General features: G+C 23.5%; 7 protein-coding genes across 13 annotated transcripts; 4 read left to right on the top strand and 3 right to left on the bottom strand.

Moving 5' to 3' along the window:
- Positions 1-239: 239 nt before the first annotated feature.
- LOC412041 (testis-specific serine/threonine-protein kinase 1) lies at positions 240-2,333 on the top strand. Its single transcript, XM_395507.7, has 5 exons — positions 240-390; positions 593-896; positions 1,165-1,724; positions 1,873-1,962; positions 2,045-2,333. The coding sequence occupies exons 1-5, from the start codon at positions 295-297 to the stop codon at positions 2,120-2,122; spliced, it is 1,128 nt and encodes a 375-aa protein (XP_395507.4). The 5' UTR covers positions 240-294; the 3' UTR covers positions 2,123-2,333.
- Positions 2,334-2,554: 221 nt separating this feature from the next.
- Positions 2,555-8,941, bottom strand: LOC100578363 (protein Ycf2). The gene is made up of 14 exons (XM_026442247.1): positions 8,932-8,941; positions 8,541-8,695; positions 7,508-8,455; positions 7,042-7,453; positions 6,509-6,951; positions 6,265-6,407; positions 5,921-6,180; positions 5,508-5,756; positions 5,042-5,388; positions 4,658-4,910; positions 4,327-4,567; positions 3,877-4,250; positions 3,498-3,785; positions 2,555-2,934 (listed from the first exon to the last, which is right to left on the bottom strand). The coding sequence occupies exons 1-14, from the start codon at positions 8,939-8,941 to the stop codon at positions 2,576-2,578; spliced, it is 4,482 nt and encodes a 1,493-aa protein (XP_026298032.1). The 3' UTR covers positions 2,555-2,575.
- Positions 8,799-10,022, top strand: LOC727015 (RWD domain-containing protein 2A). Its single transcript, XM_006558855.3, has 3 exons — positions 8,799-9,155; positions 9,233-9,679; positions 9,743-10,022. Exons 1-3 carry the CDS (start codon positions 8,961-8,963, stop codon positions 9,968-9,970), a joined length of 870 nt encoding a protein of 289 aa, XP_006558918.1. The 5' UTR covers positions 8,799-8,960; the 3' UTR covers positions 9,971-10,022.
- A 655-nt stretch (positions 10,023-10,677) lies between these two features.
- On the bottom strand, positions 10,678-11,469 carry LOC413293 (anaphase-promoting complex subunit 10). Its single transcript, XM_396738.6, has 3 exons — positions 11,397-11,469; positions 11,075-11,327; positions 10,678-11,000 (listed from the first exon to the last, which is right to left on the bottom strand). Exons 1-3 carry the CDS (start codon positions 11,410-11,412, stop codon positions 10,709-10,711), a joined length of 561 nt encoding a protein of 186 aa, XP_396738.2. The 5' UTR covers positions 11,413-11,469; the 3' UTR covers positions 10,678-10,708.
- A 237-nt stretch (positions 11,470-11,706) lies between these two features.
- On the top strand, positions 11,707-15,374 carry LOC727030 (myotubularin-related protein 8). 5 transcript variants are annotated; one of them, XM_001122742.5, is made up of 13 exons: positions 11,707-11,868; positions 12,179-12,292; positions 12,413-12,575; positions 12,633-12,790; positions 12,930-13,055; positions 13,117-13,251; positions 13,385-13,517; positions 13,595-13,821; positions 13,909-14,159; positions 14,240-14,380; positions 14,456-14,582; positions 14,648-14,914; positions 14,995-15,374. In XM_001122742.5, exons 1-13 carry the CDS (start codon positions 11,845-11,847, stop codon positions 15,136-15,138), a joined length of 2,010 nt encoding a protein of 669 aa, XP_001122742.2. In that variant the 5' UTR covers positions 11,707-11,844; the 3' UTR covers positions 15,139-15,374. The 5 variants fall into 5 exon arrangements, with proteins under 5 accessions (XP_001122742.2, XP_016769142.1, XP_006558919.1 ...); XM_016913653.2 differs by having other exon boundaries at positions 14,648-14,795; positions 14,995-15,283; XM_006558857.3 differs by having other exon boundaries at positions 11,864-11,882; positions 12,668-12,790.
- An 825-nt stretch (positions 15,375-16,199) lies between these two features.
- On the bottom strand, positions 16,200-19,905 carry LOC552528 (calnexin). 3 transcript variants are annotated; one of them, XM_006558859.3, is made up of 10 exons: positions 19,793-19,895; positions 19,452-19,637; positions 19,117-19,369; positions 18,740-19,035; positions 18,018-18,677; positions 17,777-17,917; positions 17,511-17,636; positions 17,073-17,195; positions 16,728-16,889; positions 16,200-16,649 (listed from the first exon to the last, which is right to left on the bottom strand). In XM_006558859.3, exons 3-10 carry the CDS (start codon positions 19,358-19,360, stop codon positions 16,593-16,595), a joined length of 1,809 nt encoding a protein of 602 aa, XP_006558922.1. In that variant the 5' UTR covers positions 19,361-19,369; positions 19,452-19,637; positions 19,793-19,895; the 3' UTR covers positions 16,200-16,592. The 3 variants fall into 3 exon arrangements, with proteins under 3 accessions (XP_006558922.1, XP_016769249.1, XP_006558924.1); XM_016913760.2 differs by having other exon boundaries at positions 19,452-19,905; XM_006558861.3 differs by lacking the exon at positions 17,511-17,636 and having other exon boundaries at positions 19,452-19,905.
- Positions 19,906-20,625: 720 nt separating this feature from the next.
- Positions 20,626-25,315, top strand: LOC552550 (brain tumor protein-like). The gene is made up of 9 exons (XM_026442302.1): positions 20,626-22,128; positions 22,332-22,663; positions 22,747-22,951; positions 23,019-23,514; positions 23,584-23,751; positions 23,828-24,078; positions 24,180-24,537; positions 24,633-24,865; positions 25,008-25,315. Exons 1-9 carry the CDS (start codon positions 21,448-21,450, stop codon positions 25,110-25,112), a joined length of 2,829 nt encoding a protein of 942 aa, XP_026298087.1. The 5' UTR covers positions 20,626-21,447; the 3' UTR covers positions 25,113-25,315.
- Positions 25,316-25,506: the final 191 nt, after the last annotated feature.

The following is a 25,506-nucleotide window of genomic DNA, read 5'->3' as shown; positions in this document are numbered from 1 at the left end:
AAAAAAATAATTCTAAATAATGGCAAAATATATACAATAGTTATAAAATACATTAGTAATTTGAAACAAATTTTTATTAATGTAATATTAATTTTTATTAATTTTAATCAACAATTATCTAACCATCATGATATATATTATTAAATAATAAGATAAAATTATAGAAATGAAATAAGAAACATAAATTTAATAATAAAATAATAATATATTTTCTTTATGACAAAAAATGAAATAATTAATTATAAGTTATGGTAATAGAACCAGTAGGATGTCACTTGTGGATTGTGAAATCTCATGACGAGTTTGAGTCAGACTTCATCCGAGGAGGCAGTTTTATTCGCTCGCGGTTATAAATTCTTAAAAAAGCTGGGTGAAGGTGCTTACGCAAAGGTTAATTAACCATCTCATAAATCATATTATAAAATGATACGGTAACCAATTCATAAAAAAGATGATAAAATTCAAATTCTTTTTCATCTCAGTCGGTAAAGTCATTTTCTATATTTAAATTTGAATCCTACTATCAAATAAAATTCTTCAATTTTTCTTCAATTAATATTCACACAAAATTCATCGCGTTATTTAACCGTAGGTATATCTGGCAGAGTATAAACCGGAATCTGATCCAGAAAAAAATAGTACCTTGGCATGTAAGGTTATAGATACAGGAGTAGCACCTAAGGATTTTGTACGAAAATTTCTTCCTCGAGAACTTGATATCTTAGTGAAATTGAATCACCCTCATGTAGTGCATGTTCATAGCATATTTCAAAGACGTACTAAATATTACATTTTTATGCGTTATGCTGAAAATGGTGATCTCCTAGAATTCATTTTGAAGAATGGTGCGGTTGCAGAAGGACAGGCGCGCGTATGGTTTCGTCAACTTGCGCTTGGTATCATGATATGTTTCTAAATATGTAACAATGAAAGCTAAAAATACATTTTTGAATATATATAAAATTATATTTATCGAATTCTATAATAATTTGATAAATATAAATATTTTTATGAAATTTTAATGATTCTTTATTTAAAAATATAATAATTTATTTCAATAAAAATAAATATGTAATATTATTCTATATATTGCAAGAAAATATTATATTTCGAATTATATATAATTTAATAAATTTTTACTGATAATTTTATTATTTTTTTCAGGTCTTCAATATTTACATGAAATGGAGATCGCTCATAGAGATATGAAATGCGAAAATGTTCTTCTAACATCGAATCTTAATGTAAAACTTGCTGATTTCGGATTTGCTCGTTACGTAATAGATAATCGAGGTAAGCGTGTTATGAGCGATACCTATTGCGGTTCTTTATCCTATGCCGCCCCGGAGATCCTTCGTGCATCTCCATATAATCCCAAGATCGCAGATCTTTGGTCCCTCGGAGTCATCTTGTATATTCTATTAAATAAATCGATGCCATTCGATGATACTGATATCAAACGATTATATGAGCAACAAACAAACCGTAAATGGAAGTTTCGCAGTAAGATTGCAGAAACTTTGAGCGATCAAGTGAAGAAATTGGTAGCTCGTCTCCTAGAACCTGATGTCTCAAAACGCTGGAAGATGGATCAAGTCATCAACAGTGAATGGATCGCTATGGATCCTAGACTTTTGATTCTTACACCCGCTGAACAAGCAGCTCTTAATAATGCAATACAAGAGAAGAAAAAATTCGAAGAGAAATTTTCTGTGAAAGATCCAGTGAGAATATTAATAATAATAATAATATAAATATGAATTTGCATAAACATTTCTAATTTTAAATCAATAATTTTTAATTTTGTTTTTTTATTTATTTAATTAAATCATATAATGTATTAAAAAATATTAAAAAATATTTATTTCATAGAAACTATTTAAAGTAGAAGAAAAGAAAAAAACAAATGCAGATCCCAAGGCAAAACCTGAAGATGTCACCGTAATTAAGAAAGCAGCAAGAGTTTGTGTTTAATTTAATTTATTAATACTTTCTTTTTTAATATAAAAAATTATTTTAAAAATAATTTTTTTATGTTTCTCAGATGACGATGTCCACCACTGTTGCTACTGGACCGCATTTAAATAATAATAAACGTAATAATAATAATACTAATAATTAGTTGAAGAATGTTTGAAAAACAATTTGGATTCTTTTATAATTTTTTATAAAATTGAAATTATTGGAAATTTACTACAGTCAATATCTGATAAATTAAAACAACACGTTACTATTGTAAAAAACTTTTCTATGATTATGGGATTCAATATTTTTATACAATTTTGAAAAATTCTATTTTATTACATTCTAGGCTAAATAATGATAATTATACATTAATTATTAAAAATTAAACTTTCAAATTATTATTAAAATATCAAAAATTAAAGAAATAACTTATCATATTTTTTCATATTAATTTTTTCATAACGATAATTATACATTATTTACTATATATTAAATATTAATTAAATATCAAAATCATCATTGAAACATTTAATAATTAACAATAATTTTCATTAAAATTTTTTAACTGTGTTTACAAAGTTATAATGAATTAATTTAACAATCTTTAATTTCATACGTATCGAGCTTTCATCAAAGTTGTTTCATTTTTTGAAATACACTTTATATAATAATTGAATCTATCAACAACAGTTTCTATTCTTCCTTTGAGGGGAATCTCAATGATATTACGAGGACTAGCTAATCCTTCAAGATCCCATATACCATTTGATAGTAATAACAAAAGTTGATCATTCGGAGATCTATTTATTGAAAACACGTCTGTAACAGGCAAAATATATTGTTGTATATTCCCCCATGGTTGATAAAGTAATACTAGAGTCTGTGAGATCAATCGCAAAATAATCCATAATCCAAATCCATGCCACTTTTGTTCCACAAACGCATCCATTATGTTGGGAAAATATAAATCTAAAATTTTAATTAAATATATTACATTGTTATAATTTTTCATTATTTTTATTACTTTTAGATTATTAACAACAGTCTGTAAAGCATTTATATACTATGCATGCATTCAATTGTAATTTAAAATAATGTTATATTTATTTCGAGAGAATATTTTAAATTGTACATTTTTTGTATGTAAATGAATAAATTACACAATTTTCCTTTTTTTCTAAAAAACTAGTATTAATTTTATGCAGAATTATTTGTGATATTTTACAACATTTTATTTTAAAAAATAAAAACTTAAAATTTAAAGAAATTCAAATAAAAAACAATATTTATTTATTATGTATTGATTATATAAATTATTCTTTATATTTTTCTAAGAGTATTGATATAAAAACCAAATCAATATATTTTTCAATAATATCAAAAATTATAAATATTCAAAAATAATTCGGAGATAAAATTAAATTATGACATTTAAATAGTGATTCAATGATTCGATAGTGATTCGAATGAGAATTAAAATTATTTTGATAAGATACATATTTCGATAAATTAAAACAAATAAATATACAAACCTTTTAAATGAACAAAATTATTTCCTATGTTAATAAATGAATATATCGATATGGAATTAAATTTTACAAGGACAATGAATTCTTTTTCATCCATCATTATTGACTGTAGCAATATAAAATTGCCGATATTTGTTTGAAAAATAAATTCCTTTGCATATTTACTGATACAATATGAAGAAAATTTTTTAGAATTACATTGTACTGGATTATACTGAATGATCATAGATTTATTAAAAGCATCAATAGTGTCATTTATAATCTCCAATTTATTTATATACATTGCTCTATCTGTAATGATGACCAAATATTAAAATATCCATTTCAAAGATTTTTTTTTTAATAAAAAAAAAAAAAAATAATGAATAAAATGAAAAAATACTTTGTAAAGCTATATTAATTATTTCTGCAATCCTTATAAATCTTTTCATCCTTTTAATAATGGTTTGGGCATTTGAGTAATTTTTGTCAAAAATTTTCATTTCTGACTTTTCATAAGCACTTTTGATTGTAAGATTTCCAATAATATTTAAGTTATTATGTAACTCAATTCCTGTTCTTATTGTTTGAAGTGGATTATTTTTTTTTAATTGATGATGTACTAGTTTAGTCAAATTTACATCATTTATTAAGCCATTAATAATAAACTCAGATGCATTAATAAAACCTTGAATTGTTTTTTGGCTATAGATTATTTGATTTGTAGATTTTCTTAATACCTTTTCTATAGCATAGCCCATTAGAGTTCTAGACATTCTATATAATTGAATATTAATTTTTATTAAGTTAATAATTAATAATAATTAAATTAATGATTAAATTTATTAATTACTTTATATTGTTAAATGTAACAATATTAAATTTTTTTCGTCCATCGATGATTATATTTTTTTTTGTTTTCATTAAAGCATTAGCTGTCCATTTATTAAAATTGTAACCATTTAAATTCTCAACTATCAAAGCTAAAACTTTTTTTTTTCCAGTTACAATATTTTCTTTAGAATTATGTTTCATAACATCACTTTTAAGATATAGATTATTAATTGTTTGTTTTATATACAAGTTTCCTGTATCTTGTAAATGTAATATTTATTATAATTATTTAAAAATCAGTAAAAGAAAGATATTTAATTTTTCTTTTATATAATTATTTAATTATTTACCTGAAATTTTTAATTTATTGAATATCCATTTTGTCTTCACTTCTTGATCTTTATTTTTTAGCAAAGAATTTTCAAATATATTATTGAAATCTGATAATGAAGATTTTATAGTTGAAATATTTGAACTTACAATGTTAGAGATTTTGATATCATTAAAAGATGCAGGAAATTCTATTTCCTGTAACTTTGTTTTACTTAAAATAGATTTCAAATTATTCTTCCACATTTTGAAGCTTAATATATTTGTTAAATTCTAAAAATTGATCATTATTTTATTAATTTAATTTTATTATATTAAATTTAATAATTTAATATAAAATTATTAATTATATTAAATTTAAATATTTATTAAGAGAAAATATATATATTAATTTTATTGCTTACATTTAAAGCAATATATTTTTTTATCATTATATCATGAAAATGCATATTTCTTCCATGAAGTGTTGTTATAGTATTTGTTACCATCCAAATTTCTGAAGATAATTTTTTTAATTTGATATTATTTATATTTTTTATGGTTGGTTCATAACAAAATTTTACAGATCCCATAATAGAAATATCAATTAGAGTTTTGTTTTCAATGATTTTAAAAATATATGGTAAATTTATTGCATTTATTTTTATGCTTCCAGAAATTCTTTTTTTATAAAGATTAAGATCTTCTTTTGCACTTATCAAATTGAATGGAAGATGAGAAACATATATATCATTCGTACTGATACCATTACCTAAAAGAATTATAATAACTAAATAACTAAAACAATAATAAATAATATTTAATGATATATTTATATAATATATAAAAATGAATATGAAATAATGAATAAAAAAGAAAGTTATAACTTACGAAATGTTATATTTTGCACAGATACCATATCATTAAATTTTATAGTATTCAACAAGAAATTGCTGAAATTTATTCCATTAATATTATTTACAAGAACATTTTGTTCAAATATTATATTTTTTATAATTTTAGGCAATTCTATATAAAATTGAATAGGTGGTCGAAGAATATTTGTTGTCAAGTTTATTGTACTTATTGAAGTATTAAGAAAATTAGGTTCAATCCATGTATTTATAAGTTTTTTCAAATCTGTATAATTAAAAAATAAATTATTAGTATAAAAATCATAATAATAAACTATTGATAATATTAAATTATAATATTAAACACAAAATATAATATTATATTTTATGTTCAATATATTTAATATAATTGTATATAAAAAATTATTTTTATTTTTTTTTATTATTTACCTGTTAAATTTAAATTATTCAGCTGTAATGCAAATATATTTTTTGCAATGACATTATGACAATATTTCTTTTCAGATAAAACAGGATTGAAAGAAACTATTGAATTATTAATAGAATATAGACCTATATTTCCAAAAACGTGCGAACTGAATAATTTTTGTACAGTAATATTATTCCCTGTTAAAAATAAAGTTCTAATTTTTGGTGCAAAAATAAAAGTGGCACATAATTTTGAATCCTTTAAGAATAAATCCTTATTCCTTTAAATAAAAAAATGTTATTTAAATATATTTATTTTATGTATTAAATTTTTAATTATCATAAATCTTAAATAATATACATACAGTGAAAATTTTAAATTGTCATAAGAAAACTTTGTTATCTGTACATTATGATAAATATGTTTCTTTCCTGATATAATACTAATATTTTGAAAATTCACAGTAATCCATTTTTTAGGCTTATGCAATGTAATATTGCTCCATTTCTAAATTAAAATTCAAATTATTTTTAATTATTATTATAAAAATATATTATAAAAATTATTAATAAAAATTTATATTATTTTTTTATATTATTTTTTTTTACCATTTTTTCACTTGAAAGAATTAAAGATATTGGTACATTATCATATAAAGTTATTGCATTTGATAAAGTATTTTTGATTGATCCCGTTTTGGTAATTAAATCTATAGATTTCAAATTTTCAATTTTAACATTTTCTAAATTAAAATTATTATACAAATTCATGGATTTAGTAATATCTATTACAGGTCCTAATCTCATTGATCCTTTCCCAGTTTGTTTCCCTTTTAAAGAAATGTTATTCTTTATTTTTAATTGAGGTGTTTTGATAAAATTAATAACTGTTGTGGATAAACTATTTAATGGCAATAAAATTCCACCAGTTGTTAAGTTTAATTGTTTAACTTTTATTTCTTTTAATCTTATTTCTTGATTTGTAAAATAAGTAGCAATATTTAACGGCATAGAAACATTTATTGCCTTCATATTAATAAAAATATGCTTTCCTAAAACATATATATCATAAATTATTTTTAATATATGTTTCTTATTTTATAATTTATAGTATTTTTTTAATTATTAAAAAAATGTATTACCAAAGACTTCTTGATCATTAATTATTTTCAGGGCATTTTTTTGTAAATAATTTAAAGATATTCCATTAATTAACTTATGAATAATAATATCTTTTATTGCAAGACTTAAAAATGGACATTTCCAATTTTTTATTTCTTTGATATTTAATTCTTTAAAATCCAATAATTGGTTTTTATTTTTTGGTATTATTAACTTGAATAGGAAATTATGATTTTTTTTTACATACAATCGATTGAATTTACAATTCGTTTTACATTTTATTTGAATTTTTTTTGCATGCAATGAAGCAACAATTAAATTTTTAGAGTGCCACTTATTATTAATAATAATTTTTTGTGCTTGAAATTTATTGATTAATTTATTGTACTGTTTTGATGCATTTTTTAATGTTTGTAAGTTATAATTATTTATCTGTAAATAAAAATATTAGATTGGCATTATTTTATTAAGTTCAAATGATCTTACATTGTGAACTTGAAGTTGATCAATATGACTCTTCAAAATCTTAAAATTTAACTTAAAATTTGGAATTTCTTCTGTTATTTTTTGAAATTTGTTCTTGACATTGATATTCCATATTTTTATTTCTTCTCGTAAATCTTTGTAAGATTTTTTTTTAATCCAAAGTAGTTGTTTTAATGTCCATTTATTATTTTTATTTTTAATTAATAATAATTCTTTTCCATATAATATTATTAGATTATATTGAATAATTCCAAATAATTTTGTATTTATTTTTATAAATTTCCAACCATCATATTGATAAGCTATTATGGTGTCTTTATGTAAAGTTAAGACTACAATAGCTTTATTTGAAATAATTGGTACAATAATTTTGCTAAAAGAAATTTGTTGAAATGGTACAAAACGATTGTGTAATTCCTTATAAATAATAATAGAAGATTTCATTGATAAAATTAAAAAATATTCCACAAAATGCTGTTTATTTAACTGAAAATAAGAAACATCTTGACTTGATGGTAATCTTTGTATAATTAAAAATTTATTGGATTTTAAAAAATATTTAAAAATCAATGTAGTAGACCCAGTTACTGCTAAATACATGAATCCTTTACTTTGAAAAGGAATTACTTTTTTTGTACTAATATTAATGATCTGCATTAGATCAAAATAATTATTAAACCAAGTATAAATTGAAATATTTGAATGAGAAACAATGGCTAAGCGTAATTGATTAATTCCATTCCATATCGATAAATGCGTCGTATTATTTAATTCAAAATCTTGAATTTGTTGCAGATAATATTTGTCTAAAATTTTAGTGAAACTTAAGATAAGTATTGGTCCATTTTGATTTTGAATTATAAAAAGGGCTCCATAAGTACAACTGTTTACAATTATTTGTGTTCCATTTCGTACAAAATAATCACTAATGTTGTAAAAACTTCCATTCTAAAATTAATTTAAATAATTTAAATAAAAATATTCGATATTTTCATTTTAATTTTATAATATAATATAATAATATAATAGTTACATTTATTTGGTATAAAGATAATTTGGAAGTATCCAAAATTATAACAAACCACATTGTTTCAAATTCATATTGAAAAGAAAAAAAATTTATATCTTGAACATCTTCAAAATTTAATTTATTGATGTCTTGAAATCCATTAAGTATATTAATACCACCTATAAAGTTAATAATTTAAAATTAAATTCGATTTAATACAAATGATTATTATCGATTTAACAATTTAATAATCGATTTATTTGTTTACATATATGTGTTTGGTATCAGCTGATACCAATAACTTTAACCTTTTGAACCTATTTCATTTTTATTTTATTTTATTATCGTAATAATACTAAATATTATGGTCAATTACTGTTCTTATTATTATTAATTTTTCTCTTAGATTATAAACTTCTATACATATATGTTTCAACGTGCAATATGTCCACGTATGAAGAAATAAGTGAAAATTTAACAGCTCAAGTTTACGAATTGGAAGCATTACAATCTGTTTATCCAAAAGAATTAGTAATTGGCGATCATGGAGTATTGGCTCATATTAATGAGTTCATTAAAAATCCTATGAACGAAGTGCCTCAAAAATTGGAATATTCAATTGAAATTTCATTAAATGATGTAAGATTAAAAAAATATTGTAATCAATGTAATATATCAATATCTGTATTAGAAATGAAGAATTTGCTCATTCACAGGGATCAATAGAATTATTAATTAGTTTATCATCTAACTATCCTAAAGAGAAACCAGAGATTTATGCAAGAAGTTCCTTTCTCAATCGAAGCCAACAATTGCTTTTGAACCAATCATTAAACGATATTCTTAAGCAGCAAAAGGAGAATGAACCTTGCATTTATATGTTAATATCATGGCTGCAGGATAATGGTGAAAATTATCTTACAGAATCTAATAAAAATAAAGATAAAAAACTTAATAATAAAAACAAGAACAAAGAACATGAGAAACCTACAAATTTTTCCAGATATTGGATTTATAGTCATCATATATATAGTAAATTTAAAAGAAAGAAAGTAATTGATTTAGCACAAGAAAATTGCCTTACAGGTTTTTGTTTGGCAGGAAAACCTGGAGTAATTTGTTTGGAAGGTGCTTTAGAAGATTGTGTTTATTGTTGGCAAAAGGTATCAACTTTTTTAGTTTAATAAATTTTCCATTTCATATTTTCATAATTTCAAAAATTTTAGATAAAATCAATGAATTGGCAGAAAATATTATTGCAATTAGAAGAGAGAGAGGAAGATTGTGAAAACATTGATGAAATGCGTAAATTCAGCAATTTTCAAGAAATATCATTTAATAGTTCAGGACGTCATAATGATATGGGTCAATTATTAAAATATTTAATGGAACATACATTGCAATATGCATTTAAAGAATTGTTTGGTATTAGTGGTAAATCTACTCAACTATAAGATTAATAAATAAATATTATCATGTAAATAAATATTTATAAAAGAAAATACATATACTTGTTATTTCTAAAACTAAAATTATTTCTAAATATATATATACTTACCTCTTTCAGAATTTTCATATAATTCTCTTTTATAACGAAAAGAAATTTTCGTTGCATTTTTAATGTATTCCATAATTTTTTTATTAATTTTAGACAATGTATTATTATTAAAATCTTTTGATGCTATAAATAAAATTTTTAAATATAAATACATAAATAACATTTTAATTTACTTCATATTATTATTAAGAAATTTATACCATAGTCTAACTTCAATTTTTCAAAGAAATCAGAAGTATATTTAAATGCAGTGTTTATAAAGTAATTTTCTTTTGTATGTATATCACATGTTGTAATATTAATTAATATTAAAATAAACAAAAATTTCAACATCATATTCAAATTCTTATTACTTAGAGTATTAATTCATAACTAGAAATCATGGATAAAAGGAAAGTCTTTAAGTATACATAAAGACAAACATTGTATGTTTATATTTTTTTCATTCTTGATAATAGAATTAATTTGAATTTAAATACATATATAGATATATAATATACAATATTATATAGATTTTTACTCATCTAATTTTTAATGAATATTTTATTAATATTCAAGAAATAAAATAACAATATATGAGATGATAATTAAAAATCAAATTTGTAATAGTAAGAAATTAATAGTATTTATTTTTTTATCTAACTGTAGCATAACGCAAAAATTCATTTGTAAGAAATTGACCTGCAATATAGGAAGCAGGTGGTCCAAGAATATCTTGTGTTGGACTATAAACATTAATTTGCCTCATATGTGTATCCCGCCCATTTTGGTGGTTGCTTATTACAGCTATTTGTATCATAAATGTCCTAATAGGTCTATCATTTATATCTTTTATAGGAATGATAACCCAGCCACTTGGTTCATTCAGATCCATAACTTCTATTTCTTGAAGATCATTAAAGTTTGTGCCTGCTCTGATGCTTATTCTAAAAATATGATAACAGCAATAATTAAATAAAAATTTATTATTTTTAATTAATAAGAAATATAAATTTCTTACCTACTAGGAGTATAACTTTCATCTAGCTTGTAATCTGTATATATACATATATCACAAATTGTTGTTTTTCTTTTGAATTGAATATTTACCAAATGTGGAAGTTGTCCATCAGATTGCCAATAAGTTTCCGTAATATCATCACGTAATTGATCTACACCAAAACCAGGTTTACAACTAGATAAACTCCAAATTGCATGATTTCCAACTTCACGTACACGACCTGCTAATTCTTTTTGTATAGGATCTATCTCTCCTATAAAAATAAAATTATTACAACAGTTTTTTTAAAGATAATTATATGAAAATCATTAGTTCATATTACCAGTTTTATTGCTCATTATTAATTTTAAAATTTAGACAATTAATTATAAAAGGTTTTAATAATCTAAAATTAAATTAAATAATTTTTTATTAAAGTAAATATTAAAATACATAAATATAGTAATATTTATTTCGAAACTTATAAAATAATCTTTAAAAATATAATGTTTTTTCCTTTGCTGCCATCTATGATCAATACATAAAAAATTTTAAATATAAAAAAATGTTAATAATTAATATTAATATTAATATTATTTTTTTATATAAAACATATAAAACATATAACTTTCATAATCTTTGATTAAATTGTATTAATGTCAAATGAAGTATTTTGTTTTATATTATCTAATGAAAACGCATTGAGAAACACTGCAGTAATAGATCAGTGGTACCCAATTTATAATTCATCAAATGGTTAGGAATAAACAATTGAAAAAGAACGGAACGAAATGGATCAAATAAAGATTCCAAAGGTATCAAAATAAATGTGTGTCTTATGTATAGCAAAGTTGTTTTATGAATAAATTTTAAATCATAATTTCGAATATCTATTAATATATTATTCACCAATATGTTTTATTAACTATTACATTGATATCAATGAAAAAAAAATTGTTTATATAATTATATAAAAATAATTAAAAAATTTTTTATATTAATTTTTGATAAATAAAATTCATAAAATATATATTTATTGATAGATTTGAAAAATGATTAATGTCATAACAATATATAATGCTACTATGACATCTGTCATTATAAGTGCAAATTTTATGATTTTAGGTAGAAAACGTCAGAATTTTAGATAAATATAGTAACAATCATTCTATTGGTACTCTTTACTTAACAGTAACACATCTTATATTTACAGAACGAAATGGAAAGAAAAAAATTTGGGTATGATAATAAATGAGTTATATTAAATTTTAACTATAATTATTTATGTAATTATATATTTATTTTTTTTTCATTTTCATTTTCAATTAATGTAAATATTTTTAACATTTTTTATTTTAGATATTATATACTCATATTGCAAATATAGAAAAGCAACCATTAACTACAACAGGTTGTCCATTATGCATTAAATGCAAACATTTTTATATTGTAACATTTGTCATTCCAAAAGAGCGAGATTGCCATGATATATATCTTACCTTATCAAAGTTATCTTGTCCAGGTAATATATATTTTTATAGTTAAAAAACTTGTTTAATATCATATGTTTTTTTTTCAGTAAGTATAGAAGATCTTTATTGTTTTCATTATCAGGCAAATAAGGATACCTTACCACAGCATGCAGGATGGAATTTTTTTAATGTGCAAAGTGAATTTCAAAGACAAGGTGTTCCAAATGAGGAATGGTCTCTAACATATTTGAACACAAATTATGAGGTATTAATATATAATTAATATATTTAATATATATATAATTAATATATTTAATATATATATAATTATATATTTAATATATATATAAAGTTTAAATATAAGGGATAAATATGTTTTATATATTTATTCATTTAATTTTTAGCTCTGCGATACTTATCCAAAATATTTATATGTACCTAGCACATGTGCCAATAGCATCTTAATAGGTAGTGCAAAATTTAGAAGTAGAGGAAGATTACCAGTTTTAACATATTTACATTCCAATAAGGTATATATTAAATGAAAAGTCTTGAAAAAAATTAACAGACTATAAATAATATATTTTATAGGCTGCTATTTGTCGATGTAGCCAACCTTTATCAGGATTCAGTGCACGATGTCCTGAGGATGAACAAATGATGTATAATATTTTGCGTACAAATAATAATTCTAAATATATGTATGTTGTAGATACACGACCACGAGTAAGTTTGTTAAATATCCATTAAAATATTTTTATAATTAAAAATTATTTCAATAAGCTATTATAAAATTTGTTTCAGTTATTCAATTTTTTAAATTTCTAAGAAAAGTTAATTTTTTATTTTATCTATTTAGATTAATGCTTTTGCTAATAGAGCTACAGGAAAAGGATATGAAAATGAGAATTTTTATGATAATATAAAATTTCACTTTTTTGGTATTGAAAATATTCATGTAATGAGAACGAGCTTAAATAAATTAATAGATTGTAAGCATATAAATGTTGCATAATTTCTATGCAAATTATAATTTTTTATTATTTTGATATTTTTAATTATTATTTAGTACAAAGAATGACATCAATGACTACATTTTTAAATAATTTGGAAAGCAGTGGATGGTTAAAACATATACGATCTATTTTAGAAACTGCTTGGTTTATTGCTAGGGCAGTTTCGAACGGAGTTAGTGTAGTAGTACATTGTAGTGATGGTTGGGATCGCACTGCTCAAGTATGTTCATTAAGTGCTCTATTATTGGATCCATATTATAGGACAATTCAAGGTTTTCAAGTAAGATATGAATCATTGATTTAATTATAAATTTATAATGTATATAATTTAATTTCTTAAAAATAAAAATATATATTTTATTTCTAGGCTTTGATAGAAAAAGATTGGTTGGCTTTTGGACATAAATTTAGTGATCGTTGTGGTCACATTAATTGTGATAATAAAGAATTAGCACCAATTTTTACACAGTTTATTGATGCAACTTATCAATTATTGTTGCAATATCCTCATAAATTTCAATTCAATGAATTTTTCTTAATAACTCTCCATGATCATATACATAGTTGTCAACATGGTACTTTTATAGCAAATTCAGAAAAAGAAAGACAAATTCTAAAGTATTATTTTTAATAATTTAAATAATAATAATTTAAAATAATTTATTCATTATATTATTTAATTTCTATTTAATTTTTAGATTATCCGAAAGAACATACTCTTTATGGGGATACATAGCAAATAATATGCATGAATATATAAACCCTTTATACAAATGTAATCGATTCAATGAAGATACTAGTTCTGTTCTTCAACCTAAATTAGCACCACAATGCATCACGTAATATATAATTTTATTATTTTTACATATTTAGATACTTATAAATTAAAATTGCATAAAAAAGTAATTTTTCAGTTTATGGCGAGGATTATACTTCAGATTTGAGAATGGTATTCATCCAAGAGAAACATACGAAGATTATCTTTTAATAATGCATGATCATACTAGTTGTTTAGAAGATCATGTTAAACTTCTTTTGAAGGTATAAAGTTAGTTATTTTTATTTTTTTATTAAATTTCTAATTATACTATCACAATATTAAACAGAGAGTCAATTCCTTAAATTCAGTATTGAATTTAAATAACATCCAAAAAAGGGGGATACAAGTGAAATTAAAATTCGATAATAAATATATGAAAGATCCATTATCTGAAACTATTATAGAGAATACAAATCATGAAGAAAGATCAATATGTAAGTTAAAAATTAATCAATTACAAAATGAACTAAAAACAGTTGCTTTAGACTGGAAGTTATTTAGAAATATGGAAGAATGTACATGCTCTACAACATTTGATGCATTTAACAAAAAGGTGAACTTAAATATAATTTAAGAATTTTATTTAGAATTAATAATTTATATTTTCTCTCTTTTTTTTTTTCTCTTCTTTAGCATCATTGTTGGTCATGTGGAGAAGTATTATGTACAAGATGCATGGGTGCACATAGTATTCTTGCTGGACATCACTCGCAACGCGCAGTGCCTACTTGTAAGTCATGTATGCAGAATTCTAATATTCCTTCTACTAGTCCTTAAATTCCTTTAAACATTTATTTAAATTTATAATCTGTATCTAAAATGTATATTATATATGACAATTAAATAATGTAATATGAAAATAGGAATAAGCAAATAGTAACATTAATTATAAAATCACTCTGATGAAAATTGTGCATAGAAAATTGTATATTACATTTTCATTTTATATAATTATTTAGTATTAATTATATAATTATTTAGATAATATTAATATAATAATTTAATATGAAGTAAAATATATTCATTTTAAACAAAAAAAATATATATTATATAAATATATATTATATTATAATTTTATTTTAATGATTCAACAGATTATATCATAACAGCTATTCTTCTAAAAATGTATTACTTTTTTAAATAGTGTTTTTAAAATTAGAGATAAAAATAAAATTTTTTAAATTAAAATTAAAAAAATTAAAATTTAATTTGATATTTTATATTTATTTATAGTGATTTGATCTTTTTCTTTATTCATTTTTAATAATTTTTTAATAAAAAAAATTTATTGAATAAAAGAAGAGAAAAATTTTTATAATTTATTCATTATTTTTAAATAATTCCAAATTTAATAATTTTAATACAACATGATATAATACATCAAATTATTTCATTCACATTATACAGTTTATTAACATAATAGTAAAGAAATGAAACATTCTTTAAGAAAAATCATTACATTGAATAATATTATAAATTTCTATGAAAAATACTAATTGATAATATTAATAAATTCTTATGAATATACATATTAAAAATTGTTAAACATGGCATAATTCATGTACTTTCTTAACTAACTTTTAACTGACATTATGAAATTATTAACAGCCGAGTACACAGTTAGTTAAAATTAGACTATTTAATTTTGAAGTACTTAATATAATTTTGTATTTTATATTTTATGATAAATTAATAATTTTTATTATATGAACAGCAAAATAAAAATTTAAAATTAAGTGTTATTATTGTTGTTATCTATGATTGAATATTAAAAGAAGGTTAAGAAAGAATACATGATCTGCTTTGTTATTATTGTACAGAAATTATTAATAAATGTATTCTATTATTTCATTTTTTTAATGTACAATAACAAAAATTACATTGCTACACATTATAATGGCGCATAAATTACATCAAACATCATTCTTACAAATTTTTTGCTTTTTTTTTTTTAAGTATTTGTATCATTCATACACGTGAGTAACATGCTTCAATGTGATAATTATTTGCTAAAAAAAATATGACTTAATAAAAAATTACACACATGAGAATCAAAAAAATATCTAATTAATTTTTAGATAAAAATCTGAATTCTAGTGAATTGTATTATATGTAATTAGATACTGAAAAAATTCTAATGTTCACAATGGCAAGTGTTCAAGTGGAATGTAAGTGTTACATAAATACCTTAGTAGTACGAATTTTTTTATTTCATTTAATTTCATTTCATTCTATTCTTTATTTGGTTTTCTTCGTCGTGGTCCATCACTACCTATTTCTGGTTTATCCTGAAAGCAATTCAAAATTAAAATAAATTTCTTAAATTATTATTATTATCATATAATAAAAAAGAAAATTTAACTAACATTTTCTTCACTTTCTATAATTTCTTCATTTTCATTTAGTTTTTCAATTTCTTCTTCTACTTCAGTACTAGGTGGTAGATTTTCTGTTTCTTCTTGTTTTAATACTACTTGTTCATTTGTCACTAAAGATTGTTTATCATCATCTTTTAAATCATATTTATCCTAAAAAAATGATTTTTAAATTTTATAAAAATATAAAATATTAAAAAAAACTATTTTTAAATATTTTTAAAAAATAAAGAATAAATTTTAATAAATTTCTAATTAGCATAATATGGTTGTTTTATATAGTTACTATGGATATATATATATATATATATACATATACTAATGACTTTTTTATACCTGAGAAGCAAAGCAGCAACAATATATTACTAGCAATATGGGCAAGCCAGGAGCTATTATATATATACCCCATATCCAAGGATGTTCTGCAGTAAATGTACCAATTTGACGCCATACACTCCACTATATAAAATAATTATAAAATTACAAATCATATGTAAAAGTCATATGTAAAACAATTCTATCCAAATATCATATTTACAAATTGATTTTTTAAAAATTAATTAATTTTTAAATATATTTTTTTTAATTTTCCATACTATACTACTTTGTATAATTTAATTAAACATTTATAACATATATAATTTTAATACTATGAAAAAGATTCATATGGATATGTTATGAGAAGGATAGCGCATTAAAAGGTATTATATTACACTTTCATTCCAATCTTAACAAAAAGTGAATGATGTGTAAATCTGAAATCACAAAATATACCTCACGAATTCGTTTTAGTAGATACCAAATATATAATATAACTGGTATTGCACAATATATAAAATACAATGCCCACCAGCCTGGTTTATAATTTGTTGCTTTCAATATTCGACCCCATAAAGTTACCTGTATAGTATAGCGTACATGTATCGCATTTTATAAAAATAATGATCTTTTTAATTTCATTATCAATTTTTGATAAACTTAAGTTGTAAGTAAAATTAAATTAATAAATAATTTGATTAACTGAAAAAAAAATCACTTACACTTTCCTCTGCAATTTGAGCGCGACGAACTTCAAATGTATTATCAGCCCAATATTTTGCTACTTCTTCATCATGAGTAATAATAATATTGTCAAAGAGGATGTCTGTAGACATTGACCAAAGTTCAAAGCCTACAGCAAACTATAAATTTAATATATTTATATTTAATACATAATATTTTTTGTTTAAAATTATTTTAAATATTATATAGAAATATATGAAAAAATATATAAGAACATACGATAGGCATCATTTGGAATGGATGTTCATCATTAAAATAATTAGGATTATGTATTAATTTTGGCTTCCATTTGCCTTTATAATTTGGATTATTAATCAAAGGTGGTGACCATTTGCCTTTATAGCGAGGATTTTTTTTCATTTTTTGCTTATATAATCCACATCCAGGTGCATCAGCACATTTTGGATTTGGAATTTCTGGAGGTTCCCATTCTCCATCCATTTCAACATCCCAATCATCAGGTTTTACAGAATCAGGATTAGGTATCATTGGTGGTTCATCTTCAAGCCATCCTTCAGGCATAATATCATCTTCATCAACAATTTGTGCTGGAGCATCTTCATCCCAATCATCTGGTTTAATAGCTGATAGATCAGGAATTTTTTCTTTGTCATCCCAATCTTCTGGTTGAATATCAGTTGGATCTTCTATTTCCAAAGGTGGATTGACTGGTGGAGTAAAATCATCCAACAAGGATCCAGAATTTACTATTTTATTATCAATCTTAATTTCAAAACTATTATCTGGCCGAATGATCAAAGTATATAGATGAGGTTGCTTATCTTTGAAAAAATCTTCTAAACGCTCTCTTGGTTTTTTGCAATGCTTCTCTTCTATAGAACCATTTAAAGGATTTTTATGTCGAAAGATAAAATGTAGCTAAATTAAAAAAAAAACAATTTAGAATGTTTTTATAAAAATAAATATCTTTTATTTATTACCTTATGATCATTTCCACATTTATCAGGACCAAACATTATAGTATAAGGAGTTTTATCATGGAATTTTTTTAAATCTTGATGTTCTGGATGTAAAGTAAGCAATTTTAAATAAGCTCCTCCACATTCTTGACTATCTTGAAAATTCACTTCATATTGTACAATTAATGGTTTATCATTGAAATAAAATGGTGTAAATAATTTAGTAGATATAGCAGCATGTCTAGCTTTACTTTTAAGCACTAATCCTAGATCTCCCTCTTGAGCATGCTTTTTAGGTTCTTCTATAGACCAAATTCCTATTCAAATAACATATATTATAATTTTGACAAAATATAAATATAAATATATACAATTAAAGCCATAAATAAAAAATTAACCATCATATTTTGCTATATCTTCATCTATAGAATCTTTTTTAGCTTCAGATAAAATCCAATGTTCTTTAAATTTTTCTTCATCATCAAATGTTTCTATTAAATATGTAAAACCAGTGATTTCAGGTCTCTTATATACTACTTTTGATGCTACATTTTGATCATTATTATCATCACTTTCATTAGCATTAATACTACTACATAATAAACATAAATAAATAATTAAATTCGCTACAAATCTGGCCATCTCATATTCCTAAAAATAAAAAATGCGGAAATTGATATTGAATGAAAAATATTGATTGTAAAATAAAGCTGAATAAAATTAATTTTCTTACCGAATTTAGACAACAAGCATCGATTCCTTAGTGAACGATACGAAAAGAAAAATTACAATACCTCGTAGATGACTTAATTAAATAATAAATAATAATTAAATTATATGACAAGAATGTTTGCGGCTATGCGTTCCAAAAAGCAGCAACAATGCCAAAAACGAGGCGGACAATAGAAAATAGTTCCACCTAATATAATTAATTAAATTATCAAATAAAATCTTGTAACTAATAGCCCATGAAATAATGAAATAAAAAGGTGAGTCAATTGAGCTCTTTTTTAAAATTAAATTTAATTAGATTTCTTATGAATTTTTTTTTCACTTGGAGAAAAATTAATCGACCTTTAAGAAAATTTTTTCATTCGTATATCGTCTGACGTGTGATTATCCATATAATATATGGTTTCCCTTGAACATCGTACTGTAAAATCCTGTTACAGTGATTCCCATTACAAAATATGAAATTTTCTAGAATAGAAAAAATTCTAACATTAATAAACGATAATTTATATTTTTATAAACTGCTTTAAAAAAATTATAAAATTTAAAGATAAAAAAATTTATTATTTATTAATCCAATTTTTGAATATTATAATTTTTTAAATAATTCTATATATATATATAAAATTATTTAAAAAATCATTATATATATATATATAAAATTAATGGAATATTAAATAACATTGAGTGAAAACCACTGTTAATAATCCACTGTTAATAATCTATAATATACATGAAATATTATATCGAATTCAATGTTATATAATTTATATGAAATAATTATTTAATTGTTCGAAAAATGATAACATTTTGTTATATAAGAATAAATAATTTAATATTTTAAATTATGATTTAAATATTATAGATATTATAAATTATAATAAGATAATATATAATCTTCATATACATTACTCATGAAAATGTAGCATGAAGTATATAAAATTTTAAAAATATATATTTATATATTTCTTCAATTAAATGATAAAGAAAGATTCAATATAAAATATAATTTTATTTTTTTTATTATAAATTGGAGAAAAAGATCGATGTTATTATTTAAAATTTTCAACAATTTTAATTCATGACATAATTGTAAGATGTCTCTCAGTTTACTGTATCAACAAAATTTGAGAGTTTCTAAGCCTATATCATTTGTAAGTACACCTATCATTATATTAATTGTTTGCAGGGCTCCTGCATTGGGGTCAACTCTTCCCGATTCGAATGATTTATTTCTTCGCTCTACATATGAAAAAGTCCGAAATATTTGCGGTTGAGATATAACAATTGAAATACAAATATAATCATAAACGACTCGGAGATTCGTGTGATCGATAAAAATGTTTATTAGTACATTTAGTGTACAAGATAAAACGTCGATCGTATTCAAAACGAAAATTTAATACGAATCCAGTGAACAAGTATTTCGAGGCCAGTGTTTCAAATGTAAATAGAAAAAAATTAGCCAAACTAAACAAAAAACAAAAAGAAAAAAATTAACTACGTGTGATCACGAAATAGATTTCAAGAAATTTTTTATCTCAAGATACGAAACGAAAAAAAAGAAAGAAATAAAAAAAAAAGAAAATATTAAAACTGAAATGCTACATGACGGAAATTCGTCCATCATAGTGAACATTGTATATTGATTCTATTTTTTCTTTTTTTGATCAATGAGCGCCACAAAAAGCATTATTTTATGTATACAATAATAAAAATTCCAGTTGGTGGAGACCAAGTATGACACAGTGTTTTGTTTCGTGATTGAACGATCGATGCTACGATGTCTTGGTCCTCGTGTTTCACGATCTGAAAAGGAGTTTGTGGCTTTTCTTTTTTTTTTTTTTGTAGATGTTCATCATCTCTTTTGTTAGAGTAAAACGTTAAAATAACGTTTAATGTTAGATCTTGCAATTATCTCGCAGTAAGTCTGTAAAAAGTAAAAGTTATTCGCAATAGCACATATATTTGCACGTAAACAAGAAAAGAATTACAAGATGGCATCATCCATGGTTGCTGTTCCTTCTGGAACAGCATCAGTCCCAGCTGGAACTGGTATCTCACAAAATGAAGATGTGGAGAATGGGAATGTATTTAGTGAACGAAATATAAATACTGTTAATGGATGTAATGAAACCTCCAATCCTGGTGATGCTTTGGAAGAAATAAATTGTGGTACTGGAGAAACTGGTGATCAAGAATGCGCTATTTGCATGAGTAAACTTTGTTCCCCACGAGTGCTTTCTTGTCTTCATGTATTTTGTGAAGCTTGTTTAGACAAACTTCTGATGGATGAGGCAGGTGATTCAAAGGTTAGCTCAGTTCTAATCTGTCCTCTCTGTCAACAAGAAACTTCCATTAGTTCTAAGGGTGCCGCATCATTGACATGTGACTATGTTTTAACGAATATACTCGACATGTCTGCAATTGAAAATATGGCTGTACTTTGTACCTCGTGTAAAGCCAAAGAGAGTGCGGTTGCACGTTGTTCTGATTGTGCCAACTTCTTGTGTCCGAATTGCAACACTGCACATCAATTTATGCGTTGTTTTGAAAGTCACAAGGTAGTGGCATTTGAAGATTTAAAGCAATCCAACGAAGCTATACCAATACATAAACCTATTTTTTGCGAATATCATCCTGCTGAGAATATGAAGTTTTATTGTTATACTTGCCAGGTAATTAAAATGTTTTTTAATTTCTTTATTTTATATTTTAATAATTTTATAATAATTTATTAGAAACTTCTATGAGCCCATACAAAGTATGGATTATAAATAGATTTGGATTTCATCTTATTACTGTAATATTAGTAATGATTGGATATTATAAATTTACAAATAATTAGATATAACAAATAAATATTATTTGTTCAATTTAGGAACCTATATGTAACGAGTGTTTGCTTATTGAACATAAAGCTCCAGACCATCAATATGAACGATTAGTGGATGCAGAACCACGTCAAAAAGAAGAATTAATAAAGCTTATGAATGAGAGTAAAGCTAGAATTGCAGATTGTGACCAAATGTCTGCGCAATTAGAAAATGCACTTAGTGAACTACAAGCACAACATGATCAAGCTAAAGATTTAATTGTAGAGACATTTCAGAGTTATAAAGCTGTCTTAGAAAAATGTCGAGACAATGCTTTAGTTGAACTTGAAAAATTACATTCAGATAGAGAATTAGAAATAATGGATACATTTCATAGGTTAGAATAATATTTTTATAATGAATATTATTTATATATATCTATTAAAAAAATTTTTATCAAATCATTGATTACTTTTGCAGCGTTGAAAAAACGGTAGAAAAAATAGAAGATGCTTGTCGTTTTACGTCTCGACTTCTTGAGCATGGTGACGCTGTTGAGATACTTGCACTTCGTCGTATTGTAGGAACACAGTTATTGAATTTAATAAAAAATACACCAAAGCCAAATGTTTCTTTTTCGATTCAATTTCAAACTGATTACAACCAGTTTGAAAAAACAGTGAAGGTTGGTATATATTATATATTATATATAGAAGAGATTTTAATAAACAAAAATATAAACAAAATTATAGGAAGTATTTGGTAAATTTCATACTGAGAGCACACCAGTATCAAAATCTACTTCAGAACCAATTACAACCATATCTGGTGTTTCTGCAAACCAACAAATTGTTCATACTTCAATGGGTTGTCCACGTTCTATTAGTACAAGGTCTCCCATTTCTCTTCCCACATCAATGCAATCCTCTTTTGAAGGTGAACCTTCATTTGTTATACCTCCAACATCCAGTCCTCAAAACATTCAACCTCCACCTCCTGTATCCCTTCCTCCAGGTCCTATCCATGGACTTACCAGTATTCAAGAGTATAATCTGCAGCAGTTAGCTAGTTTGGCAGAAAAAGTTGAAATGGTTGGAGACACAAATGTAGTTGGTCCTAGTTCAAATCCTAGTCCAACACCACCTTTCACTTTAGCAGATTTATTTGCTGGTGATTTGAGTTCTACCAGTCATGCGATTAATAATTTGCAAGCTCTTGCAAAATTAGGAAATACACTTGGTAATCAAGGTATAAAATGAAAGATATTATTATTTATTTCTCTTATATAATGAAATAATAAATTTTATTTATTTTCAGATCTTGGCAATCCTACTATTAATGGTGGTAGTGGATTAGTACTTGGTAGAGGCCCTTCGCCAGCTATTGTAGATACACCAAATCTAAGTTTAGCTGCTAATAGTCTTTTAAATGGAGGATTTCAATCATTGTCCTCGTCTACTTCTCCAATACTTTCACAGGGTGCTGGTAAGATTTTTTTAATTATTTTTATATTATTAAATAGATATCAATATATTTTAAATTTGAAACAACATAATTACAGATGATTTAAGAGGAGATTCTATGCATAACATGCCTGTAGTAGTAGGAAACACAGTTGGCAATGTAACAGGTTCCGGATCTGGAAATTACGCTCATCCACGTTCGAATAACACGAAATTAACTCCTATGCACATTAGATGTAAATTTGGACAGTTAGGTCCCAGTAAAGGTCAATTTAGTTCACCTCATGGATTCTGTTTAAGTGCTGACGAAGATATTATTGTTGCTGATACTAATAATCACAGAATTCAAGTATATAATTGTTTTAATTAATTCAAAATATTTAATTTGACATTTAATTTAAAAAATTAATTTAAAATCTTTATTCACTTTAATATAAAATTTGTTTTCAGATATTTGAAAAAACTGGTATTTTTAAATTCCAATTCGGTGTTCCTGGTAAAGAAGAAGGACAATTATGGTATCCTAGAAAAGTCGCTGTGATGAGAAATAGTGGGAAGTTCGTTGTTTGTGATCGAGGAAACGAACGATCGAGAATGCAGATATTTACAAAAAGTGGTCACTTTATTAAAAAAATAGCAATTCGTTACATCGATATTGTAGCTGGTTTAGCTGTGACAAGCGAGGGTCATATTTTGGCTGTTGATAGTGTATCACCAACAGTGTTTGTAATCAGTGATACAGGAGATTTATTAAGGTGGTTTGATTGTAGTGAATATATGAGAGAACCAAGTGATATTGCAATTAGTGGTAAATAATTTTTAAATTTTAAAAATTTATATTATATATTATAATATATATTATAATATATTATAAATTTATAAAAAAATTTTTTTTATTCACAGGTAAAGAATATTTTGTTTGTGACTTCAAGGGGCATTGTGTTGTAGTATTTAATGAAGAAGGTAAATTTTTGCGTCGCATTGGCTGTGACAATGTAACAAATTTCCCAAATGGGATCGATATTAGCGATGCAGGAGATATATTAATAGGAGATTCGCATGGAAATCGTTTTCATGTAGCTGTTTTTTCAAGAGATGGTTCTTTAATTTCTGAATTCGAATGTCCATATGTCAAGGTAAAACTTTTAATAAATGTTTCTTCAAATAGATTTATAATGTCAATTTGTTGATATTAAGTTATATATTTTATATGAATATTAAAATATATAGTTATATATTTATATGAATATTATTATATAATTGATGGAATTTTCTTAGGTCTCTCGATGTTGTGGCTTGAAAATAACCTCAGAAGGATATATTGTAACTTTGGCTAAAAATAATCATCATGTCCTTGTATTAAACACACTTTACATATCATGAAGTGAAGAAGTAGATCAAATAAGTATGTAATTTTTTTTGGCAAATGGAATTTCCTTGATGAATATTGTTCTACTTCCAACAAAGAAAAAATTGATTATAAAAAGAAAGAAGAAAATATCTAATATATTCATGGCATCGAACTCTTTGAGATTTGGGCCTATCCAAGTAATAGAATTATAAATAAATGCAGCATGCAGCTTTAATAATTTATATATATATATATTATATATATATTATATTATATTATATATTATATATATATTATATATATATATATATATATATATATATATATATATAAACAAAAAAAAAAAACAAAAGAAAAATGGAAAAACGAGTATAAATGCGTCCCTGTTTTATGAAAGTAATAATGTTCGAACGAAGAAACAAACAG

This window comes from Apis mellifera, linkage group LG8, assembly GCF_003254395.2.
Source record: "Apis mellifera strain DH4 linkage group LG8, Amel_HAv3.1, whole genome shotgun sequence".
Taxonomy (NCBI): domain Eukaryota; kingdom Metazoa; phylum Arthropoda; class Insecta; order Hymenoptera; family Apidae; genus Apis; species Apis mellifera.
Note: the sequence above shows the minus strand (reverse complement) of the source record. Positions and strands in the feature narration are given on the sequence as shown.